The sequence below is a fragment of the Triturus cristatus genome, chromosome 3_2 (assembly GCF_964204655.1).
Source record: "Triturus cristatus chromosome 3_2, aTriCri1.1, whole genome shotgun sequence".
Taxonomy (NCBI): Eukaryota; Metazoa; Chordata; class Amphibia; order Caudata; family Salamandridae; genus Triturus; species Triturus cristatus.
In genome coordinates, this window is record NC_140584.1 from 1,215,234,191 (window position 1) to 1,215,251,396 (window position 17,206).

The window sequence follows — 17,206 nt, forward strand, 5'->3', positions numbered from 1 at the left end:
AAGACATTCTGTACTATTTTGTCGGCCTCTGCGATTCTATGCTGTTTGTCTGGTGGCCGGGTATATTGCCACCTCTGTGTTTTAAAGCTAAAGGACTCCTCAAATTCTGTAAATTGGTCTTAGTTTGAACACATGGGGCTTTGTAAACTAGTCATCAATGGGGGCTAGGATCACAATTCACTTTATTCCTGTTCATGTCAATTGTCTCAGGTTTCTAATGCTTGTAAATTCATAACCTGGCCGCCACCTCCCTGTACTGTGGACAGATTTTCAACTTAAGAATTGCAAAGCGTTTGTGTAGGGATTTGAATCTTGAATTACTCAGAAATGTTTTATATTTTTGCAAATGTTCAGTGATCTGATCCAAAAATATGTTATTGAGAATTGAACTTGAAAATCAGCTTGACCCAAAGCAAGGTGTCTACTAGAGAATGGGTGTGTTCTGTTGTGATGCCTCAACAGGAAACAGCAGAGGAATCACACTTGAAGATGTGCCCCTGGGTGGGAAGGGGGAGGACCAAGTCTATCCTTTGTAAGTTTAAGGAGTAGTACATTAAAGGAATGCGTGATTCCTGACTGTGGGATCTGCAGATGTTTGCACTTCAATGACTGCGCAGAGGACAGCCCTCGGTTGTCGATTCACATTAAAGGGATGCGAGATCCCTGACTGTGGGGATCTGCAGATGTTCCCACTTCAATGAATACACAGAGGACAGCCCTCGGTTGTCGATTCACATTAAAGGAATGGGTGATTACTGACTGTGGGGATCTGCAGATGTTCCCCCTTCAATGACTGCACAGAGGACAGCCCTCGGTTGTCGATTCACATTAAAGGAACGCGTGATCCCTGACTGTGGGATCTGCAGATGTTCCCACTTCAGTGACTGCGCAGAGGACAGCCCTCGGTTGTCGATTCACATTAAAGGATTGCGTGATCCCTGACCGCGGGGATCTGCAGATGTTCCCACTTCAGTGACTGCGCAGAGGACATCCCTCGGTTGTCGATTCACATTAAAGGAATGTGTGATCCCTGACTGTGGGGATCTGCAGATGTTCCCACTTCAGTGACTGCGCAGAGGACAGCCCTCGGTTGTCGATTCACATTAAAGGCTTTGACCCCAGCCAGGTGGCTCTGATGCTGACCAGCTTCTTCAGAGCTCCTTTTACCTCCTTGTTCCGCAGAGTGTAGATCAGCGGGTTAAGTACCGGGGTCACCAAACCATAAATGAGAGTGAAGATCTTCTGTTCCTCCTTTGGGATGATGGTCTTGGGAAGCATGTACATGATGATGATGCTCCCATAGAAGAGGATGACCACAGTCAGGTGAGAGCTGCAGGTGGAGAACGCCTTGCGCCTGCTGGACGCTGGCATCCTCAAGATGGTGTAGAAGATGCGAAGGTATGAGAAGGTGATCAGCAACACAGGAACTATAATAACGCCAACTGAGATGATAAGGATCACTAGCTGTTGCAATCTAATATCCACGCAGGCCAGATGTAGGGCGGGGGCCAATTCACAGATGAAATGGTCGATGGTGTTGTGCCCACAGAAGGGCACAGTGACCGTGGGAAAGACCTGCACCATGGAGAGGAGAAGCCCACTGAGGATGGTCGGGACGCTGAGCCTGATGCAAGTGGCTTTGCTGACTATGCTATGGTAGCTCAGGGGCTTGCATATGGCGACATAGCGGTCCCAGGCCATCACAGCCAGAAGGATACATTGGGTGATTCCCAAGGCGAGGCCAATGAACATTTGTGCAACACACATGGAGAATGGAACAATATTTGGTTTATAGAGGAAGCCATTCAAGCAGGTAGTGACGTTTGTTGATAAAAAAGCAATATCCAGATAGGCCAGATTACACAGGAAGTAGTACATAGGAGAGTGAAGCCGAGAGTCTGTGTGGACCACTGCAATGATGAGCCCGTTGGAAGCAAGCATGAGCAGATAGATGGCGAGGAAAGTCACAAACAGCACAATCCCTGTCTGCCTTGTCACAGGAAATCCCACAATGATGAACTCAGTCAGCAGGCTCTGGTTCCCTCTGTCCATGCTAAGCCCCTATGGAAACTTAAAGGAAAGAGAAAGACAGAATAATGGGTTCTCATTCTTAAAGATGACATATCAAACTGTACATCCCCTAGATTTGGAGACACTTAAAATATTCACTTGCATTGAAACTTAGAATTCTTTCTCCCTTGGTTCTTGTCATGTTGCATCAGCAGAGGCATGCTCAAACATAAAACTAAAAATATTATTTGCAGTCAATTGTAGTGAGTCTGAACTTAGGCCAATACTGACTGTAACTTTTCAGATCAACACATTCCAGTTACTGTGCTTAGGGTTGTCTTAGCTTTAATCAAAACCATAACATCTCAGCTCTAATTATCAATGACAAATGTCATCATCAGATAGTCAATGCATCAATCTGGTGTTTCAAATTCTTATGTCAACTTTCATATATATACATGGCAATAAAGAAAAAAACTGGGATGGTGCAAGATACATAAGCAGACACAATTGAAGGGAAAGAGCTACAGTGAAGCAGCCCTATCTGTTTTCTCAAAGACTAGTTGCAGTCCAATTGACCAAGGAGTCTGTGGTCTGTCTGAATGAACTCCTTCCTTAGTACTAAGGGAGTAAACCTGAACAGTAGAGCATGGTTTTTGTCTTCATCTGGTCTTAGGGACATCTTAAGAATATGGGGGGCCCGCGGTCAAATGTATTTTTAGGACCCCTGGTTGGAACATCTTTGAATTTATAATCCAATGTCAGCTTTTATGCCCTATTTGGCCATGCCACTGACAATGCAGAGGCACATTCAACCAAATTTTCTCACACATCACTCCCATTAACATTAAATTAACAGTATTTAAACAATCTGATTAAGAATTATTGAAGGTCATCAAAGGGATGTATGACGTTACAACGCATACTTTTACAACGCATGCACTTACAACGCAATTTTTACAACGCAACATCCACTACAACGCATTCCATTACATCGCATGACACTACAACGCATTTTTAAAAACTACCTTTACAACGCATTCCATTACATCGCATACTACCTTTACAACGCATACCATTACAACGCATAATGTTAAATTGCATTTAAGGTAAGTATAGGATAGTATAGGGGTAAAAATTACTATTCTTACTCCAGGGGGTGCAACAGTAGGGTAAGTGTTGGATAGTATAGGGGTAAAAATTACTATTCTAACTCCAGGGGGTGCAACAGTAGGGTAAGTGTTGGATAGTATAGGGGTAAAAATTACTAATCTAACTCCAGGGGGTGCAACAGTAGGGTAAGTGTTGGATAGTATAGGGGTAAAAATTACTATTCTAACTCCAGAGGGTGCAACAGTAGGGTAAGTGTTGGATAGTATAGGGGTAAAAATTACTATTCTAACTCCAGGGGGTGCAACAGTAGGGTAAGTGTTGGATAGTATAGGGGTAAACATTACTATTCTAACTCCAGGGGGTGCAACAGTAGGGTAAGTGTTGGATAGTATAGGGGTAAAAATTACTATTCTTACTCCAGGGGGTGCAACAGTAGGGTAAGTGTTGGATAGTATAGGGGTAAACATTACTATTCTAACTCCAGAGGGTGCAACAGTAGGGTAAGTGTTGGATAGTATAGGGGTAAAAATTACTATTCTAACTCCAGGGGGTGCAACAGTAGGGTAAGTGTTGGATAGTATAGGGGTAAAAATTACTATTCTAACTCCAGAGGGTGCAACAGTAGGGTAAGTGTTGGATAGTATAGGGGTAAAAATTACTATTCTAACTCCAGAGGGTGCAACAGTAGGGTAAGTGTTGGATAGTATAGGGGTAAAAATTACTATTCTAACTCCAGGGGGTGCAACAGTAGGGTAAGTGTTGGATAGTATAGGGGTAACAATTACTATTCTAACTCCAGGGGGTGCAACAGTAGGGTAAGTGTTGGATAGTATAGGGGTAAAAATTACTATTCTTACTCCAGGGGGTGCAACAGTAGGGTAAGTGTTGGATAGTATAGGGGTAAAAATTACTATTCTAACTCCAGGGGGTGCAACAGTAGGGTAAGTGTTGGATAGTATAGGGGTAAAAATTATTAATCTAACTCCAGGGGGTGCAACAGTAGGGTAAGTGTTGGATAGTATAGGGGTAAAAATTACTATTCTAACTCCAGAGGGTGCAACAGTAGGGTAAGTGTTGGATAGTATAGGGGTAAAAATTACTATTCTAACTCCAGGGGGTGCAACAGTAGGGTAAGTGTTGGATAGTATAGGGGTAAAAATTACTATTCTAACTCCAGGGGGTGCAACAGTAGGGTAAGTGTTGGATAGAATAGGGGTAAAAATTACTATTCTAACTCCAGGGGGTGCAACAGTAGGGTAAGTGTTGGATAGTATAGGGGTAAAAATTACTATTCTAACTCCAGAGGGTGCAACAGTAGGGTAAGTGTTGGATAGTATAGGGGTAAAAATTACTATTCTAACTCCAGGGGGTGCAACAGTAGGGTAAGTGTTGGATAGTATAGGGGTAAAAATTACTATTCTAACTCCAGAGGGTGCAACAGTAGGGTAAGTGTTGGATAGTATAGGGGTAAAAATTACTATTCTAACTCCAGGGGGTGCAACAGTAGGGTAAGTGTTGGATAGTATAGGGGTAAAAATTACTATTCTAACTCCAGGGGGTGCAACAGTAGGGTAAGTGTTGGATAGTATAGGGGTAAAAATTACTATTCTTACTCCAGGGGGTGCAACAGTAGGGTAAGCGTTGGATGGTATGCATTGTAATGGTATGCGTTGTAATGGTATGCGTTGTAATGCCTGCGTTGTAGTGACATGCGATGTAGTGTCTGCGTTGTAATGGTATGCGTTGTAATGGTATGCGTTGTAGTGTCATGCATTGTAAAGGATGTTCCGTTGTAATGCCTGCGTTGTAAGTGTAGTGCGATGTAATAGTTGCGTTGTAAAGGTTGTTTCCCTCATCAAAGCAAGTGCTGGAGCAGGTAGCACAACATTTTGTATACCCCCCCCCCCCCATTCTGCATGTTTATATTAATCTGAATAATCAACTAATAGTAATCTTATTAATTTCTTTGCAGTGAAAGACTTATCAATCATATTAACAAAAGAATTACACATGGGAATTGCACTTTGCATTGCTAAACTAATTGTAAACTAATATATGTACGCATACTAATAGTAGAAAATTAGAATATTGCATGATATATGTTGCTTATGTGATGTAATTGTAAATTGTGCTTTATTGAGTGAGTATAAACGCTTTGGATGTTGCTATTCTGCTAGATAATTACTTACGCATAAGGGTATTAGTGAGGGTTTAACATTTTATTAGCCATTTCTATGTTTTAATTACGTTTTTGTGTTTGTTTTGCTTAAGTTGCCCATTTCAGCCTAACTCAAAATGGCTGAACGAGACGTTTGACGTGACTGCCGTTGAGACACGAGGTTCTGGGTGAAGTGCGCATGCGTCACCGCCAGCAACAGTGGCCTAGTCCTGACCCCAGGAGCTGATGTTCTAGTCAAGATCGCTCCGGGAGCTTCGCCAACGACAAAACAAAGGACAGTCTTAAAACCGGAACCAGCAAGTGCGATGACTTAATTTTTGCGGACTATGTGAGAACTTTAACGGATGACCCCATGTCCACCAATGGGGATTGTTGAAACCCTAAATCTTGATACATTTTGACATTAATTTCATTATAAAAGTAGGTAGGGAATTTAACTAAAAAAAACTCTCTTCTTTGACGAACTCGATTTCCTGACGTTATGCTGACAGAGAGGACGGTGACACTGCTGGACAGCTGTTTTCCTGAATCTTTGAGAGTCTGAATTGCAGCATAACTTTGATGAAATAAAGATTTTCCTCGACTTGACTGACTTAGAGGACGACTATTAGCCAGATTAGGTAAATATGATGTTCTGCAATGCTGATGACGATTTCTAACGATTTGCAATTTTCTTAGATAAACGATATTTGATTAATTGATAAATGTGTTGTGTCGATTATTTGAAGAAGAGTACTAGGATTAAGAGTAGTGTATAGATAAATGAATTTGATCACTAAAACCATAGATAACAACTAAATGATTCATCTCCTAATGAGGGGAATATCTCAAAGTTGGAGTCAACGTATTTAGGGTTAGGTAAAGATATTCCTTTCATGTCAGCGTTTGGAAACGTATTCCTCTAGGGAAGCAAATCAACAGAGTGTGAGTGTTAGTGTTATGGGCCCCACCAATGAATGTTCTTGAGCGAATTTGGTATTGTGATATTTGGTCTGTGACGAAGGGGGAATTTGATGTTCCACGCTGCAACACAAGGCTCTTCAGAACACAGCTGGCACCAGCATGGGGCCTCCTGAAAGGCTGAAGATGGGTCCAGAACCCACTTTGCCCATGCAAAGTCTAAGTCATCGCATAATATCGCACCATGCATGGTATAATTTTAACCACTAGCACACAGGAACATGTGGGACTTTTGTTCATGGTGTTTTCATGTTTTTCACTTTCTTGTGAGAAATGTATCCTCGCGTCCAATTATGAAGACAGAAGGACAGAGTGTGCACTAAATATTAGTACAAAATGAAAGATTGTCATTTTGTGTATTTACGTGTAAATTGTCTGAAATTTCACATAATTACGTGATAGAAAATTAAGCTAATTTCGCACACCGAGTTTCTCCCTTGCATGTTGCGGCCCTAGTAGGTAAATCTGGCGATGGTCATTCTTCTCTATGAAGGGAGAGCCGGCTGCCACTGACCTGATGGCCATGCAGCCCACAAACTAGCAGGTTAAAGGTTTATGCCAGCAGACTAGCCGAAGCCCTGACGAGGAAAGCCAAGGGTTAATAACTGCAGTTAACAGAAAATACAAAATGGCCACCGTGTGACATTGAGGCTTGGAACGCAGCTCTCTTGGAGGAGATTTGCTTAGACCCATCAATGCTGAACTAGATTGCCTGGGCCTGCCTAAATGCCCCTCCACATTACAACTCCCATTACGAAGCCTGCCGTATGTGACCCTCACTTGTGGGCATTCAGGGGAAACATAGCTGCCAAGGTTTCAGATTGCTTATGTGTGACATTTTCATAATGTCAGTGTAATTATGACACTTTCTCATGAACAGTATAATGTTACCCACACTTAGCATAGCCCAAGCCTAGACTGGACACATGTTGCTGAGTGGGCTGGGAGACAAACAATACTTTAAATGGAGATGTTCTGCCTTAGCCAGCTGTGCCTCTCTGGCTGACATCCAATAACATTAATGGCACGATCAGACCATGCCCAATGGACTGAGTTTGTCCAGGGTCTGTCACCTGTGACCGAGGCGGGTGATAATATGGGAGAGGGGCCCCAGATCTTCTCCTGTCCACATCTCCAATCAGGTCCCTCTCTTACTGCTGTTTACACTCATCCCAGTTTTTGCCTGTATTTACAAGGTTCATTTTGCAGCTGTTTGATACTATGGTTTGAGCAGAGGGTGCTTTTTTACATTAATTAGGTGAGTGTGTGGTTTTGTGTTTAGGTCTTCAGATTTCTGAGATTCGTTTGGCTTGCATGTGGGTTTCTGTGATGGCAGGATATTTTCACATCATAATCTATTGAGATTGCTGGTCATCCCGTCGGACACTAGCACCATCTTGTAGTTTTTTTAAAACAAGCTCAGCTTTTATGCGTCCATCCCAGTAAAGCCACATGGGTTTATGGCACTTCATGACGGCTTTCTTTTGCTTGACAATCTCAGGCATTGAGGTAATGCAGGAACAGGACCACAAATGTGTTATTCTAACACAAGATGTGTGGCACTTGACATGCTGGGGAGAGACTGCAGACATGAACGTCTGAGGGTGAGGCAGAGCGCGGAAACCCAAACGTTGTCAATTCTTGATACAATGATGAACAAAAAGTAACTTTTAGGACAAATAGCAGAGACATTTTTCCAGGCACAGGGCAGCAAGAGTCGCCCCTTGCGAAGGACCTGCAGTGGGTCAAGAATGGTTGTAGACACAGCGGCGAAGTGACGCACACAGGCTTTCAAATGGATGGTGGATCCCTTTCACTAGCAAACCCAGGACAAGCAGACTTCGGGTCAGCTCTCAGCATCCTGTCCTCGTTGCTTGAAAATATTTGCCATAAAGGAGACAAACATGAGGTAAGTAACAACATTTATTTGTGCTGTGAGGATCACATCTTACAACCAAGAGAGCCTCATCTATCTGGCTACCCCAACACTCCATACACGAACCAGTGTCCTGGGGAGAAAGGGCCAAAGAGAAGCAGGTGAAGGAAGGATCAGAAAATTGGATGGGATAAAAAAATATACATATGTATTTTGCACTACATAATTGAACCTATGCTCTAGAGCTGTGTGCATGGGTTCACCCTATGCCTTGATTGCTTCGTTCTCTCTTCAGCGGTGCACTGTAGGCCCTGAGGCTCCCTCACAGCTTCTTCAAATTACCACAGAAGTGATGAAGCTAAGCTAGAGGGGACATGACAACATCCAACTGTTCTGTTTGTGATAAACAGGTTACCAACATGTGTGGACACCAGAATCAGGAGTGTAAAACATACTCAACATTTGCACCATGCTTTGTTTCATGCACACTTGTCTCCAGCTGATCTACTCTGATATTTATCAAAGATACATTGTCCATTTTGGGCTTTTGCACCCCTGATTGAGGGTCCAACCCATGGTATTACTGTGTCATCCCACATTTTGTCCTTCTAGAACTTACAACAATGTGGCAATCCTGCCTGTGGGAAATACCACACCCTGTGGTATTGTTATTTACAAGACGTTGTGTTACATTTCCAAATACATGGGTATTCAGAATCAGAAACTTATGAAAAGCACAGGGACATGTTCAGTGAGGAACAGAAAGGAACTGAAATAGAGACAGAGAGAGAACTAGCAGCGGAGCAACAACCCTTTAACTAACAACAAAGAGACATAGAAATGTGAGACAAATCAGGAAATATTGGATAACTGTGACAGACTGAGAGGTATCCTGGAGACAGACTGAGAGAGACTCAGGAGCACAACTGAAGAGGCATTTAGAGAGACCATCCATGAGTAGTAAAACAGAGCTAGATAGAGACACACACACATACACTCACAAAGGCACATACCCCCACAGACACACCCATGCAGACATGCACCTATACAGACCCTCCCACACAGGCACACCCACACAACCACACAGACACATCAACACAGAAACACACCCGGACAAACATCTGCACACACAGAAAGACAGAAAGAGGCAAGACTGGGAACAGCCAGAACCTTGAGTGTGAGGCTCACTAAACATAGTACACAAGGGACGCAAGCCCCACTGTCCTCAGCCTGACACCCGCTGTCTCTCCACACGCGACGTCAGAGGTGCAGAGGGGGTCAGACAGTGGCTGGTGGGATGGGATGTCTTCAGGCTGTGGGGGTTCTGGTCTTCACTCACAGGAGGTGAATCCAAACTGCCCCTTAGTCTGCTGCACCTTCCATCCTCAGGGATTTAGCAACACTGGAGCTCTGTGACAGAGGACACAAGAGAGTATATGAATGGACAGAACATTTACAGTTTGCCAAAGTCTGTACTTTTAAACTTCACAATGTCCTCAGATGTTATTAAGGTTATCATCAAGACGTGTCAGCTCTATGTCGTGTTTGTAGATGTCAAGCAAGCGTTTGACTCCTTAAATCACACTTAACTTTGGGCCGCCCTGAGGGATCGCGATATACCAAATGGGACACTGCAGCCTATAGTCATATGCACCGGGACAGCTATGCCAAGTCCGATGGAACCAGGGGGGTGAACTCACTGGGAAGATAGGCGTGCATGAAGGAGTTAGGAAAGGAAGTTTTCTTGCCCCAACCCTGTTTACCCTCTATATGAATGGGGTGATCCAGCGTTTGTATAAGTCCGGGGGTGATCCCCCTAAGCTTGCGGGAAGGCAAATACCTTCACCACTGTTCCCAGATGACACATCATTGATTGAAAAACCCCTATGGGCATGCAAAGTATATTGCAAAGGTGTGCGCTGATTTCGGCTGGGGATTCATTGCTCTAAGATCAACATTGCTGTTTTAAAGGGAAGGATTTGCAGATTAGAACAAGTGAAGATGTTTGACTATTGAGGTATGGGACTGAAGAGTAATCTGAATTTCAAAAGAGCACCCTAACATTACAGCTTGTTGATTCAGCAGTGCTTAGGAAACGTAATCGATCTGCTTGTCCTCCGACCCCTCCAGTTTTAGAAATTCAGCGAGCCAGAAGTCTGGGGGCGCTCACTATGGAGCAGAACTATGGGGCCAAGACCAGACTAAAAGCCTGGAATTAGCAGAAAATACATTCATATGGCCGAACAGTGCCCCACTTCTCCTGGTCTAAGGTGTACTCAACCCAGAGCAGAATTGAAATCCCTATTGTTTTGGGTTTGAATGTGGACCGGTCAAACCCAAATTCCAGTGGAAGACTCTGTAGAGCAAGTTCTGAACCTCGACAGAGCAGCAAGTCAGGTGAAGTGCTTCAGAGAGGTGTGGCACTGGCTAATGAGGCGAGGGTTGGAGGCCCAAATTGCACTACCCGTTAGAAAAATACATTCTGGACTTCCATCTATGACCCCAGCTGTGCTGCTGCAGCAGAGGGCACTTTAACAGGAAGATTCTTAGATTTTAAATGTAGTTTTTTATCCAAGGATATTATGGATAAAATTGAACCATCACACGCATGCGCACTTTATTTACAATTTAGGTATGGTAATTTAAAACTAAATTACTTTAGAAGTAGGTGGACTCAGGCTACTGTAACCTCAATGTGCCCTCAATGTGCCCAGCATGTTTCCTTCGTTCGGCAACATTGGATCACTTATGTTTTTTGTCCCTGCTATGTACAGACTAGGACAAAGTGCCTAATGCCTGTATGTCGGCTCTTATCAATCAAGCATCCAGAATAGGTGCTGAGATTATTTAGATCAGACCCAACAAAGTGGTGCCTTCGCCACATCAGCCGCCTGTTATATACCTGGAGCATTAGGTCCAAGTTGCTCTCCGTAAGGTGAAGCCTAGTACAACACAAGTACAGGCACAAGAAGCAAATGTCATTCTGAGGCTGGTGATAACACTCGTCTTCAACAGTTTATGGCCACATGTTTTTAACTTGTCTTTTTTTATCTTTCATTACATTTTTTAATCTTTTTATCTCATACTTTCTACTTTAATATTGTATAATGTAATTTATTAGGGAGATTGTTATCTACACTTTTTGTGAATGATCTCTATTTTGATCAAATCAAGAACTACTACTACTGTTAAGGTAGAGTGTGGAATATAAAATTCTGTGGAAGGGAAGAAAGTTCCTTCCAAAATCCAGAGAACTTTATTCAAATGTGTGCACATCCCTCTCTGCATGTGTACTTTTTTTATTGTAGGATGAGATAATGTGTTTTGAGATAATGTCCTGCAAAATGAAGTCTTTCTTGTTTTCTATAATCTGTTCAAGGGAATCACAGTTTTGAAGTAACCTTTTGTCTGTCTGTGGGAGCAGGCGCAGCGATGGAAGGGATGCAGGCGATATCCTAGGAATTCAGGACATGCTGTGGAATATGGTGAGAAGACTGTGGTCAGGGGCTGCCCACGGCACCTCCTGCCTGGCGGTGGACTATGAAAGGACTGGACAGTGCCTGGGATCGGCCACAGCTTCAGAATGATCCAAGCCCAAAGGGCCAACCAGGGTCCATGATAGCTCACTGAAGTCATAACTGTTGACTCCAGCGGTCCTGATACTTCCAAATCGAAAAATTCGATGACTATTATTCTTGGTGTAGAATCTTCTCTTTTATATATCTTTTTTATTAAAGGTTTCATTAATAAATCAACAATAGTTCACATTAGCACTGTCTCACATCTCAGATTACCTTCAAGAATTGGTCAAACCCACCCCCCTGATCCACCAAGCCTCCCTTCTTGTTCTGCGTTTCACCGTGCAATTCTCAATCGATTTGTCACATCTCCATCAGGCCCCTATCTTGGAGTACATTTTTGAACAAATTACAGAAACTGTATCCAAGAGTTGATATTTTTCTGGAGGAGAAATAATTAATGTCATAAGGGTAACGATAGGGCCAAGATTGCAATACCTTTTTCTAAATTGAGATCGTAAAAATGCTGTCAAAAGAATTTGAGTTTTTTTATGTAAGGTGTGAAATATTTAGGGGCAGGAGAAATGACCACCATTGGTGTCAGAGGGGCACTGGGGGTGGTCCTACCCTTCCTGAGTGTTTCTGGTATGAACAGTGGTGATGCTCAAACATTGATCAGCTGGCTGCAGGCAGAGGTGTTAGAGAAATCAATTTAAATGAACACTGACAATTGAACCTTATGATTTGCACCTCATATAACATTGCCTACAAAATGGAAAGGCACTTTTAGGTGGTAAAGTGCCTCACACACATCCAATGCAGGAATAGGCTATGAGGGAATCTCCACATTCTCATGGATAACAAGCACACTGATGCCTGTTGGGAAAACCCCTTCATTAAATGAAGAAAGAATTATCCAGTCAAAAAGCCTCGTTCAAAGCAAAAGGATGTAAATCTGCAATTGAAGGTAGTTGTACTTCTTCACATGGGGCAGAATTATGCCTTTTGAAATTCACAAACATGCGCAGATTACGCCGGAAACCTTCGCCAGCTGCTGGTGTCCAGAGTCAATGGTTGGCAGGTTCCATGGGTTTCATTTTGGAAACAATCATTTACATGAAAAATTTTGTCCTTGAGATTTTCACTTTCATAGCCCCCTTTCCTACCCTTGGCTGGAGGAATTTATAAATACCAGGGTTGGAAGGGGTTTGTAAACATCAGATATATAGGTCTGTAAATCCCCACATTACTAGCTGGGCTGAATTCCAGCCCCTGTGGATTGCACAGGGATCGTAATTACAATTTGTGTGATATTAATTCCTCCCTCACTGTTTCCCCTCATACATTCTGTAGTTTCCTGAGGAGTTTATGGGTGATTCCAGTGTAGAGTGTGTTGCTGTAGTCGAGTCTGCTGCTGATGTGTGCATGGGTGGCCATATTTCTGGCCTCAGTGGGGATCCATCTGAAGGTCTTTCAAAGTAGGCTTAGATTGTGGAAAAATGATAAGAAGACTGTGTTGATCTGGCAGTTCATGGTGAGCAAGGAGTCCAGTATGATGCCAAGGGTTTGGGTGTGGTTCATGGGGTGGGGGGGTTCCTAACGCCCTGGGCCACCAGGCGCCGTCCCAAGCAGAGGTGTTGGGCCCCATGATTAGGACTTTGGTCTTGTCTGAGTTGAGCTTGAGGCAGCTGACTCTCATCCAGGTAGCAGAGCCTTCATCCCATTGTAGAAGTTAGTTATGCTTATTGTGTGCCTGTTTAGAGCCCTGGGGTACTGTGCAGCTGATCTCAGTGGGTTCTGGGAGGAACTGTGGTAGCCTGACTTGCTGTGTTCTACTGGTGAGGAAGGATTCAATCAAGTCCAGGGGTTTGTCAGGATGCTTGTCAGGATGCTGGCGTCATGGAGTCTCATGCTTAGGTTGCGGTGGGAGATGATGATGAAGGGAGCTAAGAGGTCCAGTAGGATGAGGGCTGCTGTTTCTCTCCGGTTGAGGAGGGAGTGGATCTCATCGGTTGTGGTGAGGAGGGCAGTCTCGGTACTGTGGGAGCTTCGGAAGCCAGATTAAAAGGAGCCCAGGACGTAGTTGGCTTCGATGAACTTGAAGAGTTGGGCATTGATGGCCTTCTTGATGATCTTGTCTGGGATGGGGAGCAGGGAGATGTGTCTGAAATTCTTGAGGTCTGTAGGGTCAGCAGGTGGTTTCTGCAGCAGTGGGTTGATCTTGGCATGTTTCCAGTTGTCAGGGAAGGTGGCGGTTCTAGATGGAGCAGTTGGTGGCACGTTGTAGTTCGGGGGCAATGGAGGTAGCGGCTTTGTGGAAGATGTGGTATGGGCAGAGGTCTTAGGGTGCTCCAGAGTGAGTGCTCAGTAACTTTAATAACATCATTAATTCTCATATTCATATTGTCCTTGTATTTTTGTCATACCTGTAGGTGTTTCAAATAGTTATTTAAATATGTAGAATACACCAAGAGGTAGTCCCATTCTTCCCTTAGTGTATCCTAAGTAAAGATCTGTTTCTTAAAAGGTGGTCCTCTAATTTTTCAGAGTTATTCCAAAATTCTTGTATCCCCTGTGGAATTGCATGGGTGCTGCACTGAGCACCTTGGTGGTTCTGTAGATTTTTGTACCATAAATAAAAAAAAAAAGGAAAACTTTCTTGCCCATAAGGGGTCCCTAGGAGACCCTTCCACCAGTAACATGGGGTCAGGATACCACTACTCTGACCCCTCAATCTTATTTTAACTTAATTTCCCACCCACACCAAGAACCGTATCCCGATTGATAAAATGGCAGCTGCAATTTTCCTCTCAAGTTGAGGACAGCCAATCACACCTTTGCTGTTGGCACATGAATCTGCTTTCCTCTGCAGCGGATCCAGGTCAATTCAATTATTGGTCAACGAGAAGAGAGGACCTGTAGTGCAGTAGAAGAACCAGACCACCGAGGCAGCCTCTCTATTATACACTTTTCTTTTCCCCCTGCTGCAGCCTTGGATAGATACTCTTAATCTCTCACAGGTAGAAGTGGAAGGAGCTGAGGACCTTTCTTCTGCTGCTGAGGAAATTGCATTAAGGTACTTGACAGATAGACGTGCCACCCTATTATTATAGAATTAGATTTCCACCTAGCAGAATGCCAGAGAGAATAGATGGGAGGGCTCCTACTACAATACTATAAAGTATGTAAAAACAATTAAATGACACGATTGATGAGAACGAGGTTTTGAGAGAAGAATTGAGAAGGGCAAATCAGGAGTCTGTACGATTAGACAATTGATAGGTTAGTTAGTAGCGGCCTCCTAAGTCCCATGAGAAAGGGTCTGCAGATTTTCCAAGTACTCCTCAGACTCCTGGGCTATCAACTCAGGTGATGCGTGCCTTCTCTCCCATCACTCCCAACCAGAGCGTTTTGGTGGAGATCCACATAAGGCACAAATTATTCTGAGACAATGTTACTTACATTTTTTGTGTTGACCAGTTATTTCTTCAGAAGACCAATCCAAGGTGGCATTTATATTGTCTTCTCTGACCGGAGATGCAGCAACTTGGTCAATGGCAATAATTGCACGAAAATACACAATTTTGTGTAATTTTCAAGATTTCCAAGTAAAATATTTACGAATTTTCGGCAGGTGAACAGCAACTCAAGCCATGGACCATAAACTACTAGAGGTAAAACAGGGTAATAGAGATTTAATAGCATACTTAGAACAGCTGAATAAACTCATAGTAGAGACAGATTGTCCAGAATCGAAAAGAGCAGCTGTATTCTATTGTGGGCTTAAGAATGAGTTGAAAGATGCATTAGCGCAAGTTCCCAAAAGAAATATCAGAATGTATAGATCTTGTATTGCAAATTGAATATAGTTTAAATGAAAGATTTGAAAAAGAAACAAGATTTTCATACCTAGTTATAATAAAATTAAGAGCAACAGTGCAAAGGCGGTTGAAAACGTGGCATGAGATGACTAATGCAGATTGGCTCCATTCGTGGAACTCAGTCCAAAGAAGAAGAAGAAAAGTGAAGATTAAACTAAATATGCTCATTCTGCAGCTATTCTGTACATTTTGTCAAAGAGTGTCCAAAGAAACCTAGAGTTTGGTCAGTCACATCTCAGCAGGTAGCTAATACACTACAGTCAGCAGCACCACACTTTCCCTGACAAGTTTAAAGATATGGAAAGTCAAAGGACTTCAGTCATGAGGGATTCCGGAGCACCGGGTAACTTTTGAGACATTAAGTATGCCTGAAGTTTGAGAATTGGATTTGTCAAGAAAACAACCCTGGAAGCACTCAGTCGATGGAACTCATCTCTTCTCTGGTCTGATCACACATGAAACAGAGGCAACCCTGTTGATGGGCTTAAAATGTCAGGAGCAGATAATCTTCAGTTTGATTGATGCACCACAATTGTAATTGATTCTAGGCTTGCCTTGGCTCACCAAGTATAATCCCAGTATTGACTGGAGTCAAAGAACACTAGAAATGGATTCACCTAACTGTACGGAAAATTGCTTCAATGCCAGAGCGGAGAGTCTCCTACTGTCAGTTTAGCAACACTTCTTTTGACAATCTGCAACCTTGAAAATAAGGAAAATCGGCCAGGTTAACGCTCCCCAGGGTACTGTCTAGCCCAAGCTTTTTTGCGGGCAAGTCTAGCTTTTTTACCTTGCCAGGTCAATTTAGAAATGAGATTGTCAAGTTTGTGGTGAAAATCGTCTGATAAAACAAGGGGTAACATGTGGATTAGGTAGTTAACTAGTGGGGAGATCATCATTTTGATTCTCTCCCACCAAGTGATATATTTGGGGGACCAATTGTCTAGTAGCTTCTTGATTTTCGCAAGGGTAAAAATTTTTTATTGTGCAGTAGTGTGTCGATAATGTTGCAGCCAAACTCAATCCCCAAATATTTTATGTAACCAGGTTGCCAAGCTAGTCCAGGTGTACCTAAGGTCTCTTTCGTGCAGTGAATGTTTAATTCTTTTACTTCAGATTTGTCTCTGCTCAGTTTATAACCTGAGTGTCTGGAGCAGATGATTATTGTGTTCATCGGGGCTACAGAAGAGGGCTCAGGGTTTTCTGTAACTATCAGAATGTTGCCTGTGTATGCAGCTCGTTTAACTTGAATGTTATTAAAATTCACTCCAGTGATATCAGCATTCTGTTTTATACATTGTAGAAGGGGTGCTAGTACCAACAAGAAAAGAGAAGAGGAAAGCGGACAACCCTGCCTAGTCCCTAGTTGGAGGGGGAGGGACTTGGAGAGGGAGCCGTTGATAGTGATGTGTGCCGAGGGCTTTGCGTAAAGTGGATAACCACAGAAGCTACCTTTCCCCTCCTGAGGCGGAAGCCGGGAGGTCTCCTCTCCTCACTTGTGCTTTTAAGTACTCTTTGTGAATTTTAATATGTGTGACTCTGATTGCTTGTTTTTTAAGCGTGAGAGACCCAGAGACTTTCTTCGCGCTCTTAATCGCTTTGTGTTCCTTCCCCCTCCACCTCTGCCCCCGGACCGCCCTCGGCTGAGTATCGACGCCGAGGGTTGGGC

The 17,206-nt window shown here is 43.3% G+C and overlaps 1 protein-coding gene and 1 long non-coding RNA gene across 2 annotated transcripts in view; one reads left to right on the top strand and one right to left on the bottom strand.

Annotated features, from left to right (window-relative positions):
* The window catches only part of LOC146859485 (uncharacterized), a 46,868-nt gene extending 34,962 nt beyond the window's left edge, over positions 1–11,906 (top strand). Inside the window, exon 3 of the long non-coding RNA XR_014979777.1 lies at positions 11,563–11,906. This is a non-coding gene — a long non-coding RNA (uncharacterized LOC146859485). The remainder of the gene's footprint in view (positions 1–11,562) is intronic.
* The window catches only part of LOC146859486 (olfactory receptor 13C3-like), a 65,200-nt gene continuing 49,092 nt past the window's right edge, over positions 1,099–17,206 (bottom strand). Inside the window, exon 2 of the mRNA XM_085646760.1 lies at positions 1,099–2,070. Within this exon, the coding sequence (XP_085502886.1) occupies positions 1,099–2,052 (954 nt within the window). The 5' untranslated portion in view covers positions 2,053–2,070. The remainder of the gene's footprint in view (positions 2,071–17,206) is intronic.